This window comes from Zonotrichia leucophrys, chromosome 17, assembly GCF_028769735.1.
Source record: "Zonotrichia leucophrys gambelii isolate GWCS_2022_RI chromosome 17, RI_Zleu_2.0, whole genome shotgun sequence".
Classification (NCBI taxonomy): Eukaryota; Metazoa; Chordata; class Aves; order Passeriformes; family Passerellidae; genus Zonotrichia; species Zonotrichia leucophrys.
In genome coordinates, this window is record NC_088186.1 from 9,871,391 (window position 1) to 9,885,539 (window position 14,149).

Consider the following 14,149-nt stretch of genomic DNA (forward strand, 5'->3'; position numbering starts at 1 on the left):
TTGTCTCTACTTGGGTACATAAAGATTCACTGCTGTGGATGAGACAAGTGCCCCTTTAGGCACATCCCTGGCCTGGCTTTGTACAAAGCCTTCTAGGGTGCACCACCACTTACAGGGCATTCAACTAAAATCCAAATAAATACAATATTTTAAAGGAACCAGGGCTGTTCTTTACACAAAGAAGTCTCAGACATATGTTATATGGAAACCTTTATGGTCTGTTGTGAGCCTGAGATCATAGCAAACACTGAGCACCACTGTTAATTGCCCAAGGCCACTGTCACATCCTTTGGGCTTTTGGCATTTTGGAGTAAAACCCACTTTTCTTTTAAATGCTCAGCTGTCCTCTCCACAGAGGAGTTTCTTCAGACCCTGGGGGAAGAGGGGTAAAGCAGCCTTTGCCATAGAAGAAGGTTGCTCCCAGCTGCCTGGACAGCTTGGGCTCTCCCTTGACAGACCTAAATACATCTCCTAAACTCTGCTGAGAGCAGCTCCAAGGAGAATCCAGCTGTTCAAGGTTAACCACTGCACTAAACACTCACAGAATGGGACAAAGGCCTTTTGCTCCATCTATTTTCTTCTAGAAAAAACAGCCCTTTGGAAAAGAAGTGCAAGTCTGGGACTTCCTCCTAATGTGGCCATGCTGGGAACATCTAGATCTTTCTGAGGGCTTCTTGCAGCTGCCTGGCTCCTCAGGCTCCTCTGTGCCTGCATGTCAGCATGAGAGCCCCTGGGAAAGCTGCAAACAGCTCTGTGAGCAGTGGGGCTCCCCAAACCTGCCCAGGAACCCTGTGACACTTGATCCCTTGCAAGATCCCTTCACCCATCATGACACAACCAGCATCCCTCACGTTTCAGTGATGAAATCTCCTTACCACTCCCTTTTCTGAACAGCTCTGCTCCAGTGTGCCTCACGGTCTGCATGGCCCCATGGCACCTCCAGGGCATCCATCCCAGCCAGAGGGGCTCCAAGGCACTGCAGTCCCTCTCCACCCTGCAGCTCTGCCTGCAGTGGGGCACCCCGCTCTGCCCAGGAGCTTTTCCCTGCCCAAACTCCTGGCAGCACCTCTCAGTCCCCTCTCAGGCTGCTCCTGCAGTGGGCACAGCTCTGGGCATCCCTCACTCCACAGGCAGCATCCCTGTGGCCACACCACACATCCCAGCCTCCCTGGACACCAGCCAGCACTGAGGGGGCTGTGTGAGAACAGCTGAACCCTGAAACACCACCAAGGGCTGCACAGCAAACACCAAACCCACAGTGGGGTTCTCCTCACTCCCTGCAGGGCAGGGCTGAGCTCTGCCAGCAATCCCTGCACCAGAGCCCCTCCTCTGCTGTCACCTCCTCTCTGGGACAGGCAGGCACAGCCAGGCTCCCTGCACTGTGCTCAGCAGGAGCAGGGACACGGCTCAGGTCAGTCCATCCTCCCTCCTGACCACACAGCCCCACCAAGGCTCACAGCTGCTCCTCTACTCACAAACCATTTCCCAACCAAGACTTACCTCTGCCTAACAAACTCTGAGAAATCTCTCTTTTTAAAGATACACTGTCTGTTTCGAGTGTCTTTAGTTTGGATTTTTATTTCTCTTTGTTATTGATGAAAACAACCTCACCACTCTGAAGTTGCTATAAAAAATATTGCCTGGCAATTTCTCATTTAAGAAAATCTGATGTTTTTCTCCCACTTGGTTTTGAACAGTGCTGAAGTGATCATGGTAGTTTTAAACCAATTACACAGATACTGTGTTATCCTTTATAGTAGGCTGCCACAACTCTGGGCACATTTAAAAAACCAAACCAGTTCTGATTCCTACTGTGAGTAAATGATGTGCCATAGGAAGTCTGCAGAAGGAAACCAGGCCTTTCTGTAATACCTGGACAAGGAATCAGTCCCCATCCACTTTTATTTCCTTTCTATTATAGAAAAAAAAAAGACTTAAAAATAGACTTCTGGTCACTAGAGATGTCAGTTTTGCCTAGGTCTCAGATTTTTGAGGTGCATTTGTACATGCAGTAACAGCACATACAGTATTCATCTAACCTCAAACAAATTCCTGCCTGTGGCAAGGGAGCTGGAACTAGATCATAATTTAGGTTTCTTCCAATCCAAACCATTCTGTGATGATACAAAATTCCAAGTTGGCATGGGGAAATTGCATCTTTAATTTTTTAAGTATGTATTTTTCTGCCTGAGGCACAGATCATGTGGAATGCTAAAAGCAACTTGACAGTGTTCTTTAAGAAGAGGGAGATCAGCTATCCCTGAGCATCATTCACCTGCACAGCTCCAGCAGAGGCACTGCCAGTGTCCCCAGGACAGCACAGAGACAGGGACAGCCACAGTCAATGGCACCAGGGCTCAGCAGTGACCCCAAGGGCCCATGCAACAGCAGGTCACAGCTGTGGGGACGGGCCCTACCTCTGGATAAGAGCTGCAGAATCATTCTCTCGTTTCCGTCTCTTCCTCTCTGCGTAGCCCCTGAACGCCCTGGGGAACCACGGCAAGCCATTAACCAGGTCCAGCTGGGAGGGGACAAGGGACACACAGAGGGAGCTCTGGGCAGACAACAGAGGCTGAGCTGCCCAGGGGGCTGGGCAGCACCACGTGTGGGTCAGGGCACTCAGAACACAGCTCCTCACCCACCTGGGCTGCTCCTCAAACGTGGCCCAAAGGAGCACCCACCATCCCTGGGCTGCTCCTCAATCAGAACGTGGCCCAAAGGAGGAACCACCATCTCTGGCTGCTCCTCAAACATCAGAACCCAAAGGAGGAACCACCATCCCTGGGCTGCTCCTCAAACATGGCCCAAAGGAGCACCCACCATCCCTGGGCTGCTCCTCAATCAGAACGTGGCCCAAAGGAGGAACCATCATCCCAGGGGTGCCCCTCAAGCATGGCCCAAAGAAGCAACCACCATCCCTGGGCTGCTCCTCAAACAGGAGAAGGTGGCCCAAAGGAGGAACCACCATCCCTGGGCTGCTCCTCAAACATGGCCCAAAGGAGCACCCACCATCCTTGGGCTGCACCTCAATCAGAACGTGGCCCAAAGGAGGAACCACCATCTCTGGGCTGCTCCTCAAACATCAGAACCCAAAGGAGGAACCACCATCCCTGGGGTGCCCCTCAAATATGGCCCAAGGGAGCAACCACCATCCCTGGGCTGCTCCTCAAACATCAGAACGTGGCCCAAAAGAGCACCCACTATCCCTGGGCTGCTCCTCAAACATGGCCCAAAGGAACACCCACCAGCCCTGCTCTGCAGAAAGGACCTGGGAGCTGCAGCCACACCCTCTCTGCACACCAGCATTGAGAGGAACTCCTCTCCACTTCCAAGTGTGCCAGTGCCCAAGGGCTGCACTCAGAGGATGAGGATGGTTTGGTGGGATCCATGTAGGCCCACCAGGTGTAGCCACCTAACCTCCAGCCAGCTGACAGAGCCCCTAGCACAGGGAAAGCACGAGTGAATATGATGGACAGGAGAGGAGAGTTTAGCTAGGACACCAACAGACAAGGAAATAAAATAAAATAAGATTATACTTACGAGATGCTAGAGATTCCAGGAGATGCAGAGAAAAAGAGAGAAAAGAGGAATTTATTAGTGCTCAGCCCCAGCCAGCGTTCTAAGGGAATTCTCACTCCAGAAGGAATATATCTTGTTAGGTGGAAGGAAATTGCTTTTTAAATTAAACATTTCTCAGTGGTGAGACTCCTCCTTGACTGAGCTTAATCCTCCCTGGGGCAGGGCTGACATGTGGCTTGGATGCAAAGTGAGCTCCACACAGACCCAGAGGATGTGCAGATGTACAAGAGCTGAGTGTGGCCTGTCAGGCTGCAGAACCACGAGCTCCTGGAGCAGGGAGAGCTGCTCCCACCATGGCAAACACTGCTGAAGCTGGCTCGTGCTGCTGCTCCATGAAGGGAGAGAGAACAGCGGGTTGAAAACAATGGAACAGAGGCCAAGGGCACCTGGAGAGCCACCCCAGCACTTTGGGGACTTCTGGAGGATTTTCTGTGTCACTTCCAGAGGCAGCACAGAAGCCCAGAAATGTTAACCAAGGAGCCACATCTATCAAGGGACTTGTGCTCCTCCATGGTTCCCTCAGGGCACCATTCCCCAAACCAACCCCACGATGGCCTCCAAGCCTTGCAAGCCCAGCCATGGCCCATCATCCTGCAACAAATCTGCCCAGAAAATACAAATTCAGACAGCAAAGGCTGTGTCCAAATGTGCTGATTTTGCTGATGGTTTGTGGGTAAGATCAGAACTGTGATATACCATTGATTGTTATCAGACAATATCTTTTAAATGTTTTTTTCTGGGGGATGCAGCTACCCCACTCCTGAACTCCAGATCCAGCCCTCCCTGCATGCATCCTTCCAGCTCTGGTCCAGTCTGGGTTATCCCAAGAGAAATAACCAGCCTCTTTTCAGGATTTGGGGAGAGAAAGGAAAGAAATGTCAGAGAAACAAGAGTACAAAAAGGACACAAGATTAGACAAGAAGAAACAGAGCCAGAGGGCTGAGGGTGTCCCAGACATTGGAAGAAACACACAGGAAAAGGTGACAAGGCTAGGGAAGAGCCTTGGAAGGCAGAAGAGCATCTTGTTTTCCTCTCTGCTCACCCTGGTTTTCCAGTCAGGTGGGAAATACTCGAAAGCAGGGAGGCAGCAGTCCCTGGCAAGCTGGCACAACCTGGGGAGGAGGCTTCCCTCACTCTCCTGAGCCCTTTGAGAGCTGCCTCCTCCCAAACTCAGCACCCATGAGCTGCATGGAGTGTGGAGGGAGAGGCTCCTCCTAACTCACACCCCTGCACACTTTGCAGGCATTTTACTGACACTTTTTCACACACACAGAGCTGCAGGGCTTCCTTACCCCAGAGGAAGGCACTTCTGGGGAGTGAGGGATGCAGGGCAAGCCTGGAACACCCTTCCCTTGGGGAGTGAGTGCAGCAGCAGCTGGTGGAGGGTCTCAGGGGGTGAGCCACAGGAGCCTTGCTCTGAGAGGCAGCCAGGCACAGTGTCACAGACAAAATCAGGGAACAGAGGAGAGCAGGGTACCCGAGGAGGTAAAGAAGGTAAAACCAAATGAGAGCAGTAGAGAAGAATAGTAAGTAGGAAAGAAAATTAACAAGAGACAAGTTTCTCTCTTATCCCTGAACAGTGATGCCAAACATACAACTCCTGCTCCAGGCTCTGAGTTTTGAGCATGTCTAGACCCTGAGACACAGAACAAAAGGCACAGCAGAGGTTGCACTTACGCTTGCATAGTTGTGGTAGCAGTGTGAAAACTGAAGAGGTTCTCCTTTGGGAACCAGGTTCGTATGGGGACATCATCTGCAAGAGAGAGAGAGCCTGAGCAGCCAGCAGGCACAGACACCCCTCAGACAGCCACATTTCCTCCCCAAGCTCCTTCTCTCAGGGCTTTCCTTCAGCATCCTGCCCTGGCTGAACAGTTCAAGTCTCATCCTCCTCATGTAATTGCACACTGCCTCTGAGTGTTCTGTAAATTCCTGCTAAGCCTGTCTATCAGGCTACTAAGTGAAGAATAAAAGCTCTATCTTAAGCATTGGAGATTAGAATAATCCAGGAATTACAGAACTGACATTTGAACTAGGAAAAAAAAAAACAGGGAAAAGAAACATTTTTCATTAAAGGCATTTTCCTGTCTCTGCCTTTTCCCTTATATCATTGATTTAAACTGTCCCATTCCTCCAGTTCTGATACAGCACTGTAGAAGATGAAAAGCATTTACCTTCCACTCAGAACAGTAACCCTGAAATATCATCTCTTTTTCTGCCACTGAAGTTTCAATAAACCCCTCTCACACCTGCTCCTGGTGACTCGGCCTTCAGGGGTTCCCCTGGTTTGGAAGTCAAAGCACCCATCAGCTCCACAACCTGCAGGTAACTGAGCTGATTTAGTCACTTCTCTTTGTAAACTGCCCTGCCCAAACCAATTGTGGGGTGTTTTTTCCCTATTTCCAGGGCATCAGAACACTGCATCACCTTCACTGAAAGCAAAATAAGTCACCAATTATGTGTGTGGTGACCAGGAGGAGGAACCTGCCCAAGCAGCAGCTGCTGCTGAGAACTCTCAGGCTGGAGTCAGGCAGGCAGGGAATCAGAGGGGTACTGAAATCCACTGCCACAACACTTGTGAGAGCTCAGTGGACTGCATTCCTGGGGCTGGAATTCCTGTTCACACCGGATTTGTGACTCCCTTCCCTAATGCCTTGCCCCATGTTGCTCATTGTGTCTGGCCTCAGTCATTCAAGTCTTGAGATCTGAATATATTTCATATTCTGGCATTGTCAAGGTATTTTTTACTTCACTTTCACTGGCTCCAGCCCAGTCAAACTCCACATGCCCACTGCAGGCATAATTACTACAGACCAGCTATCTTACCAATTTGTTCAGATCATCATATCCTACAGATTATTCCCTGAAAGTACAGAAAGTGGCTGCAATTAGAGATGCAAAAAATGCTAACTGCAGCTGGGGAGCCTTCCTTTGAAGTGCAGCTTCCAAGAAATCTATAGAAAGCTGTAGCAGACACTCCTTCTCAGCTCACAGTTTACGTCAAGTCTTGTTTAAAGGCACTCCAAGGAAATATAGATGTTAAATGAAACTGCATTCCAGTGTGCTAAAGCTTCCTGCTGCAGTCCCAAAGTCTGCTCTCCTCCAAAACACAGAGACAAAAGCAAAGTAGAACAACTCAGACTGTAAATGAGCTGCTTGTTTGAAGCCTCCAACCCACAGAAATGGCAAAGGAGAAGTTGCACAAATTCCTTTTTAGCCAACAAGTCTATAAAGTCTTCTAAGGGACTGCTCATCTCAAAGGACTGAGTCTCCTCCTGTGCTTTACAGCTCTTAAGCCACAGGGTTTGGTTCAAAGCAGAGCTTATGAACAACAGCTAATATATCCTTAGCTTAGCATCCTTAGGAGGCTCTGCCTGCCCCATCATTGGGAGCTTTCTCTCCTTTTCTCATAGACTGGAGTTCACTTGGGAAAATACCCCTAATGAGGGGCACTCAATGAGGAATAAAGGATTTGGAGCCCTTCAGAGGGTAGGACATCAGCAGAGGAGCTCACAGGTGGGGACTGGGCAGCACAGCTCAGCTCCAGAGCTCACTCACCACATTAAAAATCAGATCATGGGCATGGCTGCTGCTGCCAGGAGCAGGCAGCACATCCTTTCTGGCCAGGCAGAGCAGCTTGGTCTCCTTTCCTTTCACCATCAACTGTGAGGAAACAGTGGAGGAGCCAGGAGCCTGGTAAGACTGGAGGGACACCACCACCACATCCAGCATCTCCAGCTGCTTCCCACTGCACCCAAATCCTCTGTCCATAGTGTGTGTGTGTATCAGATGCTGGGAGCAGCCAGGAGATGACAGCTCGTGCTCCCCTGGAATGGTGTCAGGCATCAGAAACTCAGCATCAAAACCCACATTCAGTGATGCCAACGGGGCCAGGCTGCCATAAGGGCTGGTTTGCAGCAGCCACTTGTCATGTGGATGCAAACAGAAGCAGCACTGTCAGGTGAGCCCTGGGGAAATCAGCTTCTCCTGCCTCCAGTGCTCCCCTTCCCTGCTAGCCAGGCAGGAAGGACATGCCAGGGAATTCCTGCAAGCTGTGGCACTTTGCTGTTCAGTTCTGGGGTTATCTCTGAGTGGCAGCACTTGGATAGAGAGTGCAAATAACACCAAGCTGAGGGAACTCTCCCTCCATGGTGCCAGTCCTGGGATGGAAATTGGGCTTGGGGACACAGCCCTGCCTGTGCAGCCACACATGTCAGGACCCAGAGGATTGAGATGAGCACCCAGGGGAGCTGCTGAAACATGGAATGCCCATGGGGGCATCCACAGATCCTGCACTGGCCACTTTCTTCCCATTTAGGTGACTACTCTGACACATTTTCAGACAGACCAATCTCCACCCCACACTGATGACTGGCCCCAATGACAATGGCTGCCTGGCTGAAAACAAACACTGCATTCCAAGGCCCAGTAACAGCATCTCCCTGCAGGAATCACCTGCACAGGTTTCCCAGCAAACACAGCTCCAGCTATGAGGAGCTAAACCCCTCCATTAATGCTGTGGAGATTTGCCTTGCTTCTGTATCAAGTAATCCTTCCAGTCCCACAGTGCAATTCTGATTTGTCGAGGTGTGCTGGTTTGGCTGGGATAAAGCTCATTTTCTTCACAGGAGCTCACATGGGGCACATGCAGTGTCTGATGTGAATCCCAGAAAGTCTCAGGGAACAGAGGAACAATGCTTAAAAATCATGCATAGGATTTCAGGGGCTTTTCCACACATTTCATAATCAGCTATTTTCATTACTATTCTTCACTTTAATCCATATATTCATGTAGCTGCATAATTTCAGGTATCTAGGCATGAAAACATGGTCCAGGACCCAAACCTTTGGTGATTTTACCTGTAGTAAACATCACTGCAGTATTTATCAGAAAACTCTGACCCCAGGGAAGCTGGACAGTTTGATCTGCACAGTCCTTACACAGAATTTCTTTTCAAGGACAAACCCCTGACCTTTCCTGGCCAGACTCTCTGCTCTAAGTGCCTTGATGTGTGTTTACAGAAAAACTCAGACAAATTGGGCCAGACTCTTTGCCAGCCACATACAGGCAAAGATGGACTGCACATCAGTTTATAATTCAAAGCACACAGACTGTGACATATATTTGATTAATGGTTCAGTTTTTAAAGACCTTTTTTTTAATGGAATGGAATAATTACAAGCACTCTTGTAATTGAGAGAGCATTAAGCAAGGAAGAAAGGAGGGAAAAAGTCCAACACTATGTTATTTGCCAATATTTGTAGGAAGCCCATGAGGTGGCACTACATGAGTGGCATCCAGCTCTGCAAACAAGAATTTTGGGAACACACCAAAGTGCATAATACCATAACTTGAGGCTCCCACAAAGCAGTTCAGAAAGATTTCCCCTGCCCAGCAAGAGGCAGAGAGAGGATCCTGCTCTGAACTGCATCTGGGATGAGCATGGATGCAGGGTTTTGACAGAGTCCTTCCTCTTGCTCTTCCTCCACAGAAGAGGAGCCCACTGAGCTGCATGAAGTCATGAAAACCACCCAGAGCACCTCTGATGACCAGGAGCTAGGATGAGCTGGCCCCCAACTGAGCTCAGCTTATTGCAAACTCCTCCTTTGACAATCCCTTTCCAGGAATGCTGCCCCACAGTACCAGAAGGGCCCAGGATCAAAATCCCTGTGCTGGGATGAGATGGGTGTCACCTTTCGTGTCACCCAGTGGGGACTGACAGCCTGGTCAGAGGGACAGTCAGATAAATTTTCCCAAACATTTCTCAGGGAAATTTTGAGAAAGCTCAGAGAAAGAATTAAAACAATCCTGCAGCTGGTGTTTTGATTGTAAAATGTGTTGTTAATTGTAAAGTGTTTACAAGCAGGGTGCTGTTCCTAATTAACCAATGCTGTGAGGAGTATTAATTAAAAACAAATCAAGTCCACCTTTATCATAACTGTCAATATCCAAGGGTGATGTTATGATGTTTGTATCCCCATCCATGTGTTCTGTTTATGCTGGATATCTGTTCTGTGCCTTCAAGAGTGGCTCTGGAGAGCAAAGTTTTGTTTTGGTTTTGCTCTCAGTTGCTCCCCCACGGCTGGTGGGACACACACACAGGGCAGTGCATGGTGCTGCTTTTGCTTTTTGCTTTTGCCCTCGCTCTTGCTTCTGCTCATTTGCTAGTTTAGTTAAACAGTCCAAATTTCTTCCTGGACTGTTTCTCCTTTCCCTTTTTTGGACCTACTCGAGCCTGCTCCAGACTGGGACCTGGGAACACCGAGAGTTTGCACCTTGTGGCTGCAGCAGCTGCCCCAGCACAGGAGGGACTGAGAACAGAGCGACCACCCCCAAGAGAGACTTTCTGAATTTGTCATCTTTTTCAGAGCAGTGACAGAGTGGTGTCACCTGGTATTGTTCATTCTGTGTTCTGGGGGGTGCTGTGCCTGTTCAATAAACAGGTTCTGTGTGCTGGGGGTGCTGTGCCTGTTCAATAAACAGGTTCTTTCCACTTCTCTCCAAGGAATCCTTCCCAACCTGGTTGGGGGGAGGAGCTGTGTGGGTTTGCTTTCTGGAGGGGACCCCCTTTGGAGGTTTTCTCCCTAATTTGTCCTAAACCAGGACAGTCTATAAAAAAAAGTGTAGTTTCTAATAAACTTTGCATTTTACCTTCTGAGACCTTAGAGTCTATAGATCACTTTATTCACCCATCCTCACTACAACAACAACCCAGCAGTCACTTACCAGACACTCGATCCACACTGTACATCCTCTCCAGCCTTTTCCTGTGCCACCCAGCCTCGCCAGGTGGGTGCTGCTCCAGCTCGATGGACTGCTGGGAAGGGGCAGCCAGCCTGGAGCAGTTGGGGCACTCCTTGGAGCCCTGGCGGCCGCCGGGCCAGGCCTTGCAGTGGCGGACGCCGTGCGAGCCGGCGGCGCCGTGCGCGTGGTGCCCGTGGTGACACTCCTCGTGGGCAGCTCCCTTCATCACCACCAGCTCCATGCTGTCGTTCTCGTGCTCCGACAGCATGGGCCTCTCCCCAGAGATGGTGTACACCCGTGGCTTGGGGCCCTCGCTCGGCAGCTTCTCCGCCTGCTCCTCGGTGAAGCTCCTCTCGAATTTGCCGTCCGAGATGACCGAGAGCCTGCGCTTGTTCTGGGCCACCTGCTGCAGCTCAGGGGAGTCCTCCTGCCCGATGTAGGAGTCTGCTAGCAGGTGATCTGAAACAAAAGGCACGTTTTCCTTAAAGCAAAGCCACACAGACAGTGGCAAATTCAGGAGGCTCTTTGCTACTGCTGTGTAGGGGAGACAGACACAGGAGGTCCCTGCAGGAACCATTTGAGATGAACGTGTGCCCATCACCACCTTCTAAACCTCTAGGCAGGCTGTGACGGTGTTCACAGGGGTTTTCAGGTGAGGGAAGAGATGAGAATGTTGACTCCACGTTCAGAAGGCTTGATTTTTTATTTTATGATATATATATACATTATAACTATACTAAAAAGAACAGAAGAAAATGTTTCATCTCAGAAGGCTAGCTAAGCTAAGAATAGAAAGGAATGAATAATAAAGGTTTGTGTCTCAGACAGACAGTCCAAGCTAACTGGGCTGGGATTGGCCATTAATTGTAAACATCCAACATGGGCCAATCCCAGATGCACCTGTTGCATTCCATAGCAGCAGATAACCATTGTTTACATTTTGTTCCTGAAGCCTCTCAGCTTCTCAGGAAAAAAAATCCTAAGAAAGGATTTTTAATGAAAATATGTCTCTGACAGCAGGCATTGAAATGACAGATAAACCACGACAGAGATAAACCTCTTCTCACAGAGAACCCCAATATTTTACACATGTGTGGCCACCCAAAAGCTCTAGCAGCAAATACAGGTTTCAGTGCACAGCCTGAAAATGCTGCCATGCAAGACAGCCCTGGTCCAGCTGCAGCCCTGCTCAGCCACACGAGGGCTACGGAGCTGGTGACAGTCTGCAGGACAAGGACCAGCACCACCTTCTCCAAGTGCCAAACTCCGAGTGTTTGGTGCATTAAGCTCTTTCAGAACACTGGCAAAGGGGCAAACCAACAAGGTTTGTTTGTTTTTTTCCCCTCCTGATTTTCTGCCAGGTGGTTTGACATGAAAGAGATGCAGCAAGGCTTCAGCTGGCAGCTGCAGCCCAGCACCCGCCCTGGTCTCACAGATGGCCACAGCTTGGAGCTGTCCTGGAAGAAAACACAGCCGCTCCCTGTGCAGGGTAGGAAGATCCAAGGGAGACAGGCCCATGAGTGCAACTATCTTTGGAGCCCACACACTGGATGAAGTGCCAGGAAATCTCAGCATTTCCATGGCAATTCCATGCATGAACCCAACAGTAGCTCCCACCCACCTGCTAATCCTTTTTCAAGTGGCTGTTAATTACCTCTTACACTTCCCTTCAGATGGGAAGCAGCTCAGGGACTGGCAAAAAGGCTCAGCAGGGAAGGCATTATTTATGTGACTGCTACCCAAAAAATGAAATCATTAGTGTCCAGCACAGACAGAAGCACTTAAAACAGAGGCAGAAAGCAAACCCAAGCCTTTACTTCAGTAAATATTTACAGAACATAACTTCTTTGGCTACTGAGCCATGACCTAGAAGAATTCATCCACAATTTGAAGGCTTGGCTATCTTGCAAGTGGTCATGAAGTGAAGGAGGAAGAGGAGAATGACCTCTGGACATGAGTGGTGGTGTATGTGTGTAACATGGACCTTTCACTGCTGCCCATGAAGTGCTCCTGTGCCCCTCTGAGAGCAGCCCTCCCAAGCTGAGGCCATACACAGTCAGCTTTTGAATCTGAAATCCATCCTGGAACATGCTCACATTGTCCAGAGCCTCTCCCCCTGCTCTGCTTGCAACCAGAACCGAGTTAGTACTGGTACAGGGTGTCACCCTTGTCTCATTTTTCTGCTTGAGATACAACTTCCTCCAGCACCACTAGGACATAAATCAGTCTCTGGCCACTCTGCTCAAGAAGTGACTGTCAGGGCTGTTCAGGCTGACACAAGTCAGGTTTCCTTTCACTTGTCTCCTCAGAGTCTCTGCATACTGGAGCTGGCCAGGAGGAGACACTGTAGGAGTCCTGAAGAAAGAGCTGAGCCTTTTGAACCTGCAGCTGATGCTCTGTCCAGGCTTCACATGAAGTCAAAAATCCATGTCCAGGTGTGGTGAGGAGTAGTGCCCCTCAGATACTCCCCAGAGAGTGTGAAAGGCTGGCAGGGCTCTACTGTGCCCCATGGTCAGAGTGGACATCTGCACCTGCTCCAGGAGGAGCCTGATGGAAAATAAGGGTGATTCCAGTGGAATAAGGTGTTCCACAGGCTGTTATCCCAGAGCCTGCAGGGTACAGGGTCAGAGAACAGTGCAGAGCATGCTCACAGCCCAGAGCCTGTACCCACCCGCAGGGCACAATGTCAGAGAACAGTGCAGAGAGTACCCACAGGCCCCAGAGTCTCTCAAACCACGTGTCCCCCCTCAAGAGGCAGCAGGTCCCCTTTATCTGCTCTCCAGCAGCTCAGATCCTCCCCAGCTCCAGGATTAACCGTGCTCTAGAGTGGGCACGTCTTGGGAAAACACCACCAAAGACTCCCTGAGCTCTGCCAAGATCTGTGCTCGCTAATAGTGCCAAACAAACCATTTTTAAAATTAAAAACAAAGGCCAGCTCTAAGTACTCTTCTCAACTTGTCAAATTTACTAATCTGTGTGGGCACAGTGACGCTACAGATTTCTTAAGGCACCACAAAATCGTGGCTGACAGCTGCCCCTGCTCCTCCTGAAAGTGATACTTGCATGGGAGATGCACAGCCTCCTCAGAGGGAACACACAGGAGTGTCACCTTCACTCACACACTGACAGCTCTGGAATTCAGACATCCAGGAATTCCTGAGCCCTGGGATCTGCGGCTCAATGGAAAAATGAAGTCCCCAAAGCACAATAGGCCTGAAAATGCTGATGATCACAAGAGCAAAGAGACCAATTCCAATCTCTGTTTTATAAGCAGTGAGGTCTGTTCAGCTCTATAAAATTTACAGACATTTCAGGGGCCCATGACTGGTTTCAAGTAAGAGTAAATTTTTTACTGAAATCCTGGCAGGATTGACCAGATATATATGACATAAACTACCTACCTGATCTAGCATGCAAAATGTGAGGATAAATCTTTCTTCCTACCTTACTTGTCCCCTCCTCAAAGTGTTTTCACTTGTACTTATGTAAGAGTTTTCATGAGCTACACTACAAAGGGCTGCCAGCACACCAATGTGCTTTCTTTTTGTAAAACAATTGGATAATTCTTCATTTTCATTCAATTTAGCACCTTCAGTAATTACACACTGGAGAAGCTACTTCATATGCCTCGGGAATACGAAGCTTTATTCAAGAGTAGTTGTTAATAAAGAATTATCTACAGAAAAATAGTGTGGAAGGAAAAGAGATTCAAACATCCATCATAATGAATTATTGGCCTGTAGAACAGAATCCACACCATTTCAGGAGTCTGTGCATTCACATACATGAGTCACACACACCAAGATGTTACCAGTTACCCTTGTCTGT

At 49.3% G+C, this 14,149-nt stretch overlaps 1 protein-coding gene across 4 annotated transcripts in view; it reads right to left on the reverse strand.

Annotated features, from left to right (window-relative positions):
- Positions 1-14,149, reverse strand: part of NSMF (NMDA receptor synaptonuclear signaling and neuronal migration factor) — a 46,990-nt gene that overhangs the window by 16,091 nt on the left and 16,750 nt on the right. For 2 of the 4 annotated variants that reach the window (XM_064728139.1, XM_064728138.1), the window contains exons 3-6: positions 10,304-10,780; positions 5,257-5,332; positions 3,541-3,546; positions 2,418-2,486 (exon numbers count right to left, since the gene is read on the reverse strand). In XM_064728139.1, the coding sequence (XP_064584209.1) occupies positions 2,418-2,486; positions 3,541-3,546; positions 5,257-5,332; positions 10,304-10,780 (628 nt within the window). The remainder of the gene's footprint in view (positions 1-2,417; positions 2,487-3,540; positions 3,547-5,256; positions 5,333-10,303; positions 10,781-14,149) is intronic. The other 2 variants (XM_064728136.1, XM_064728135.1) reach the window with 1 other exon arrangement.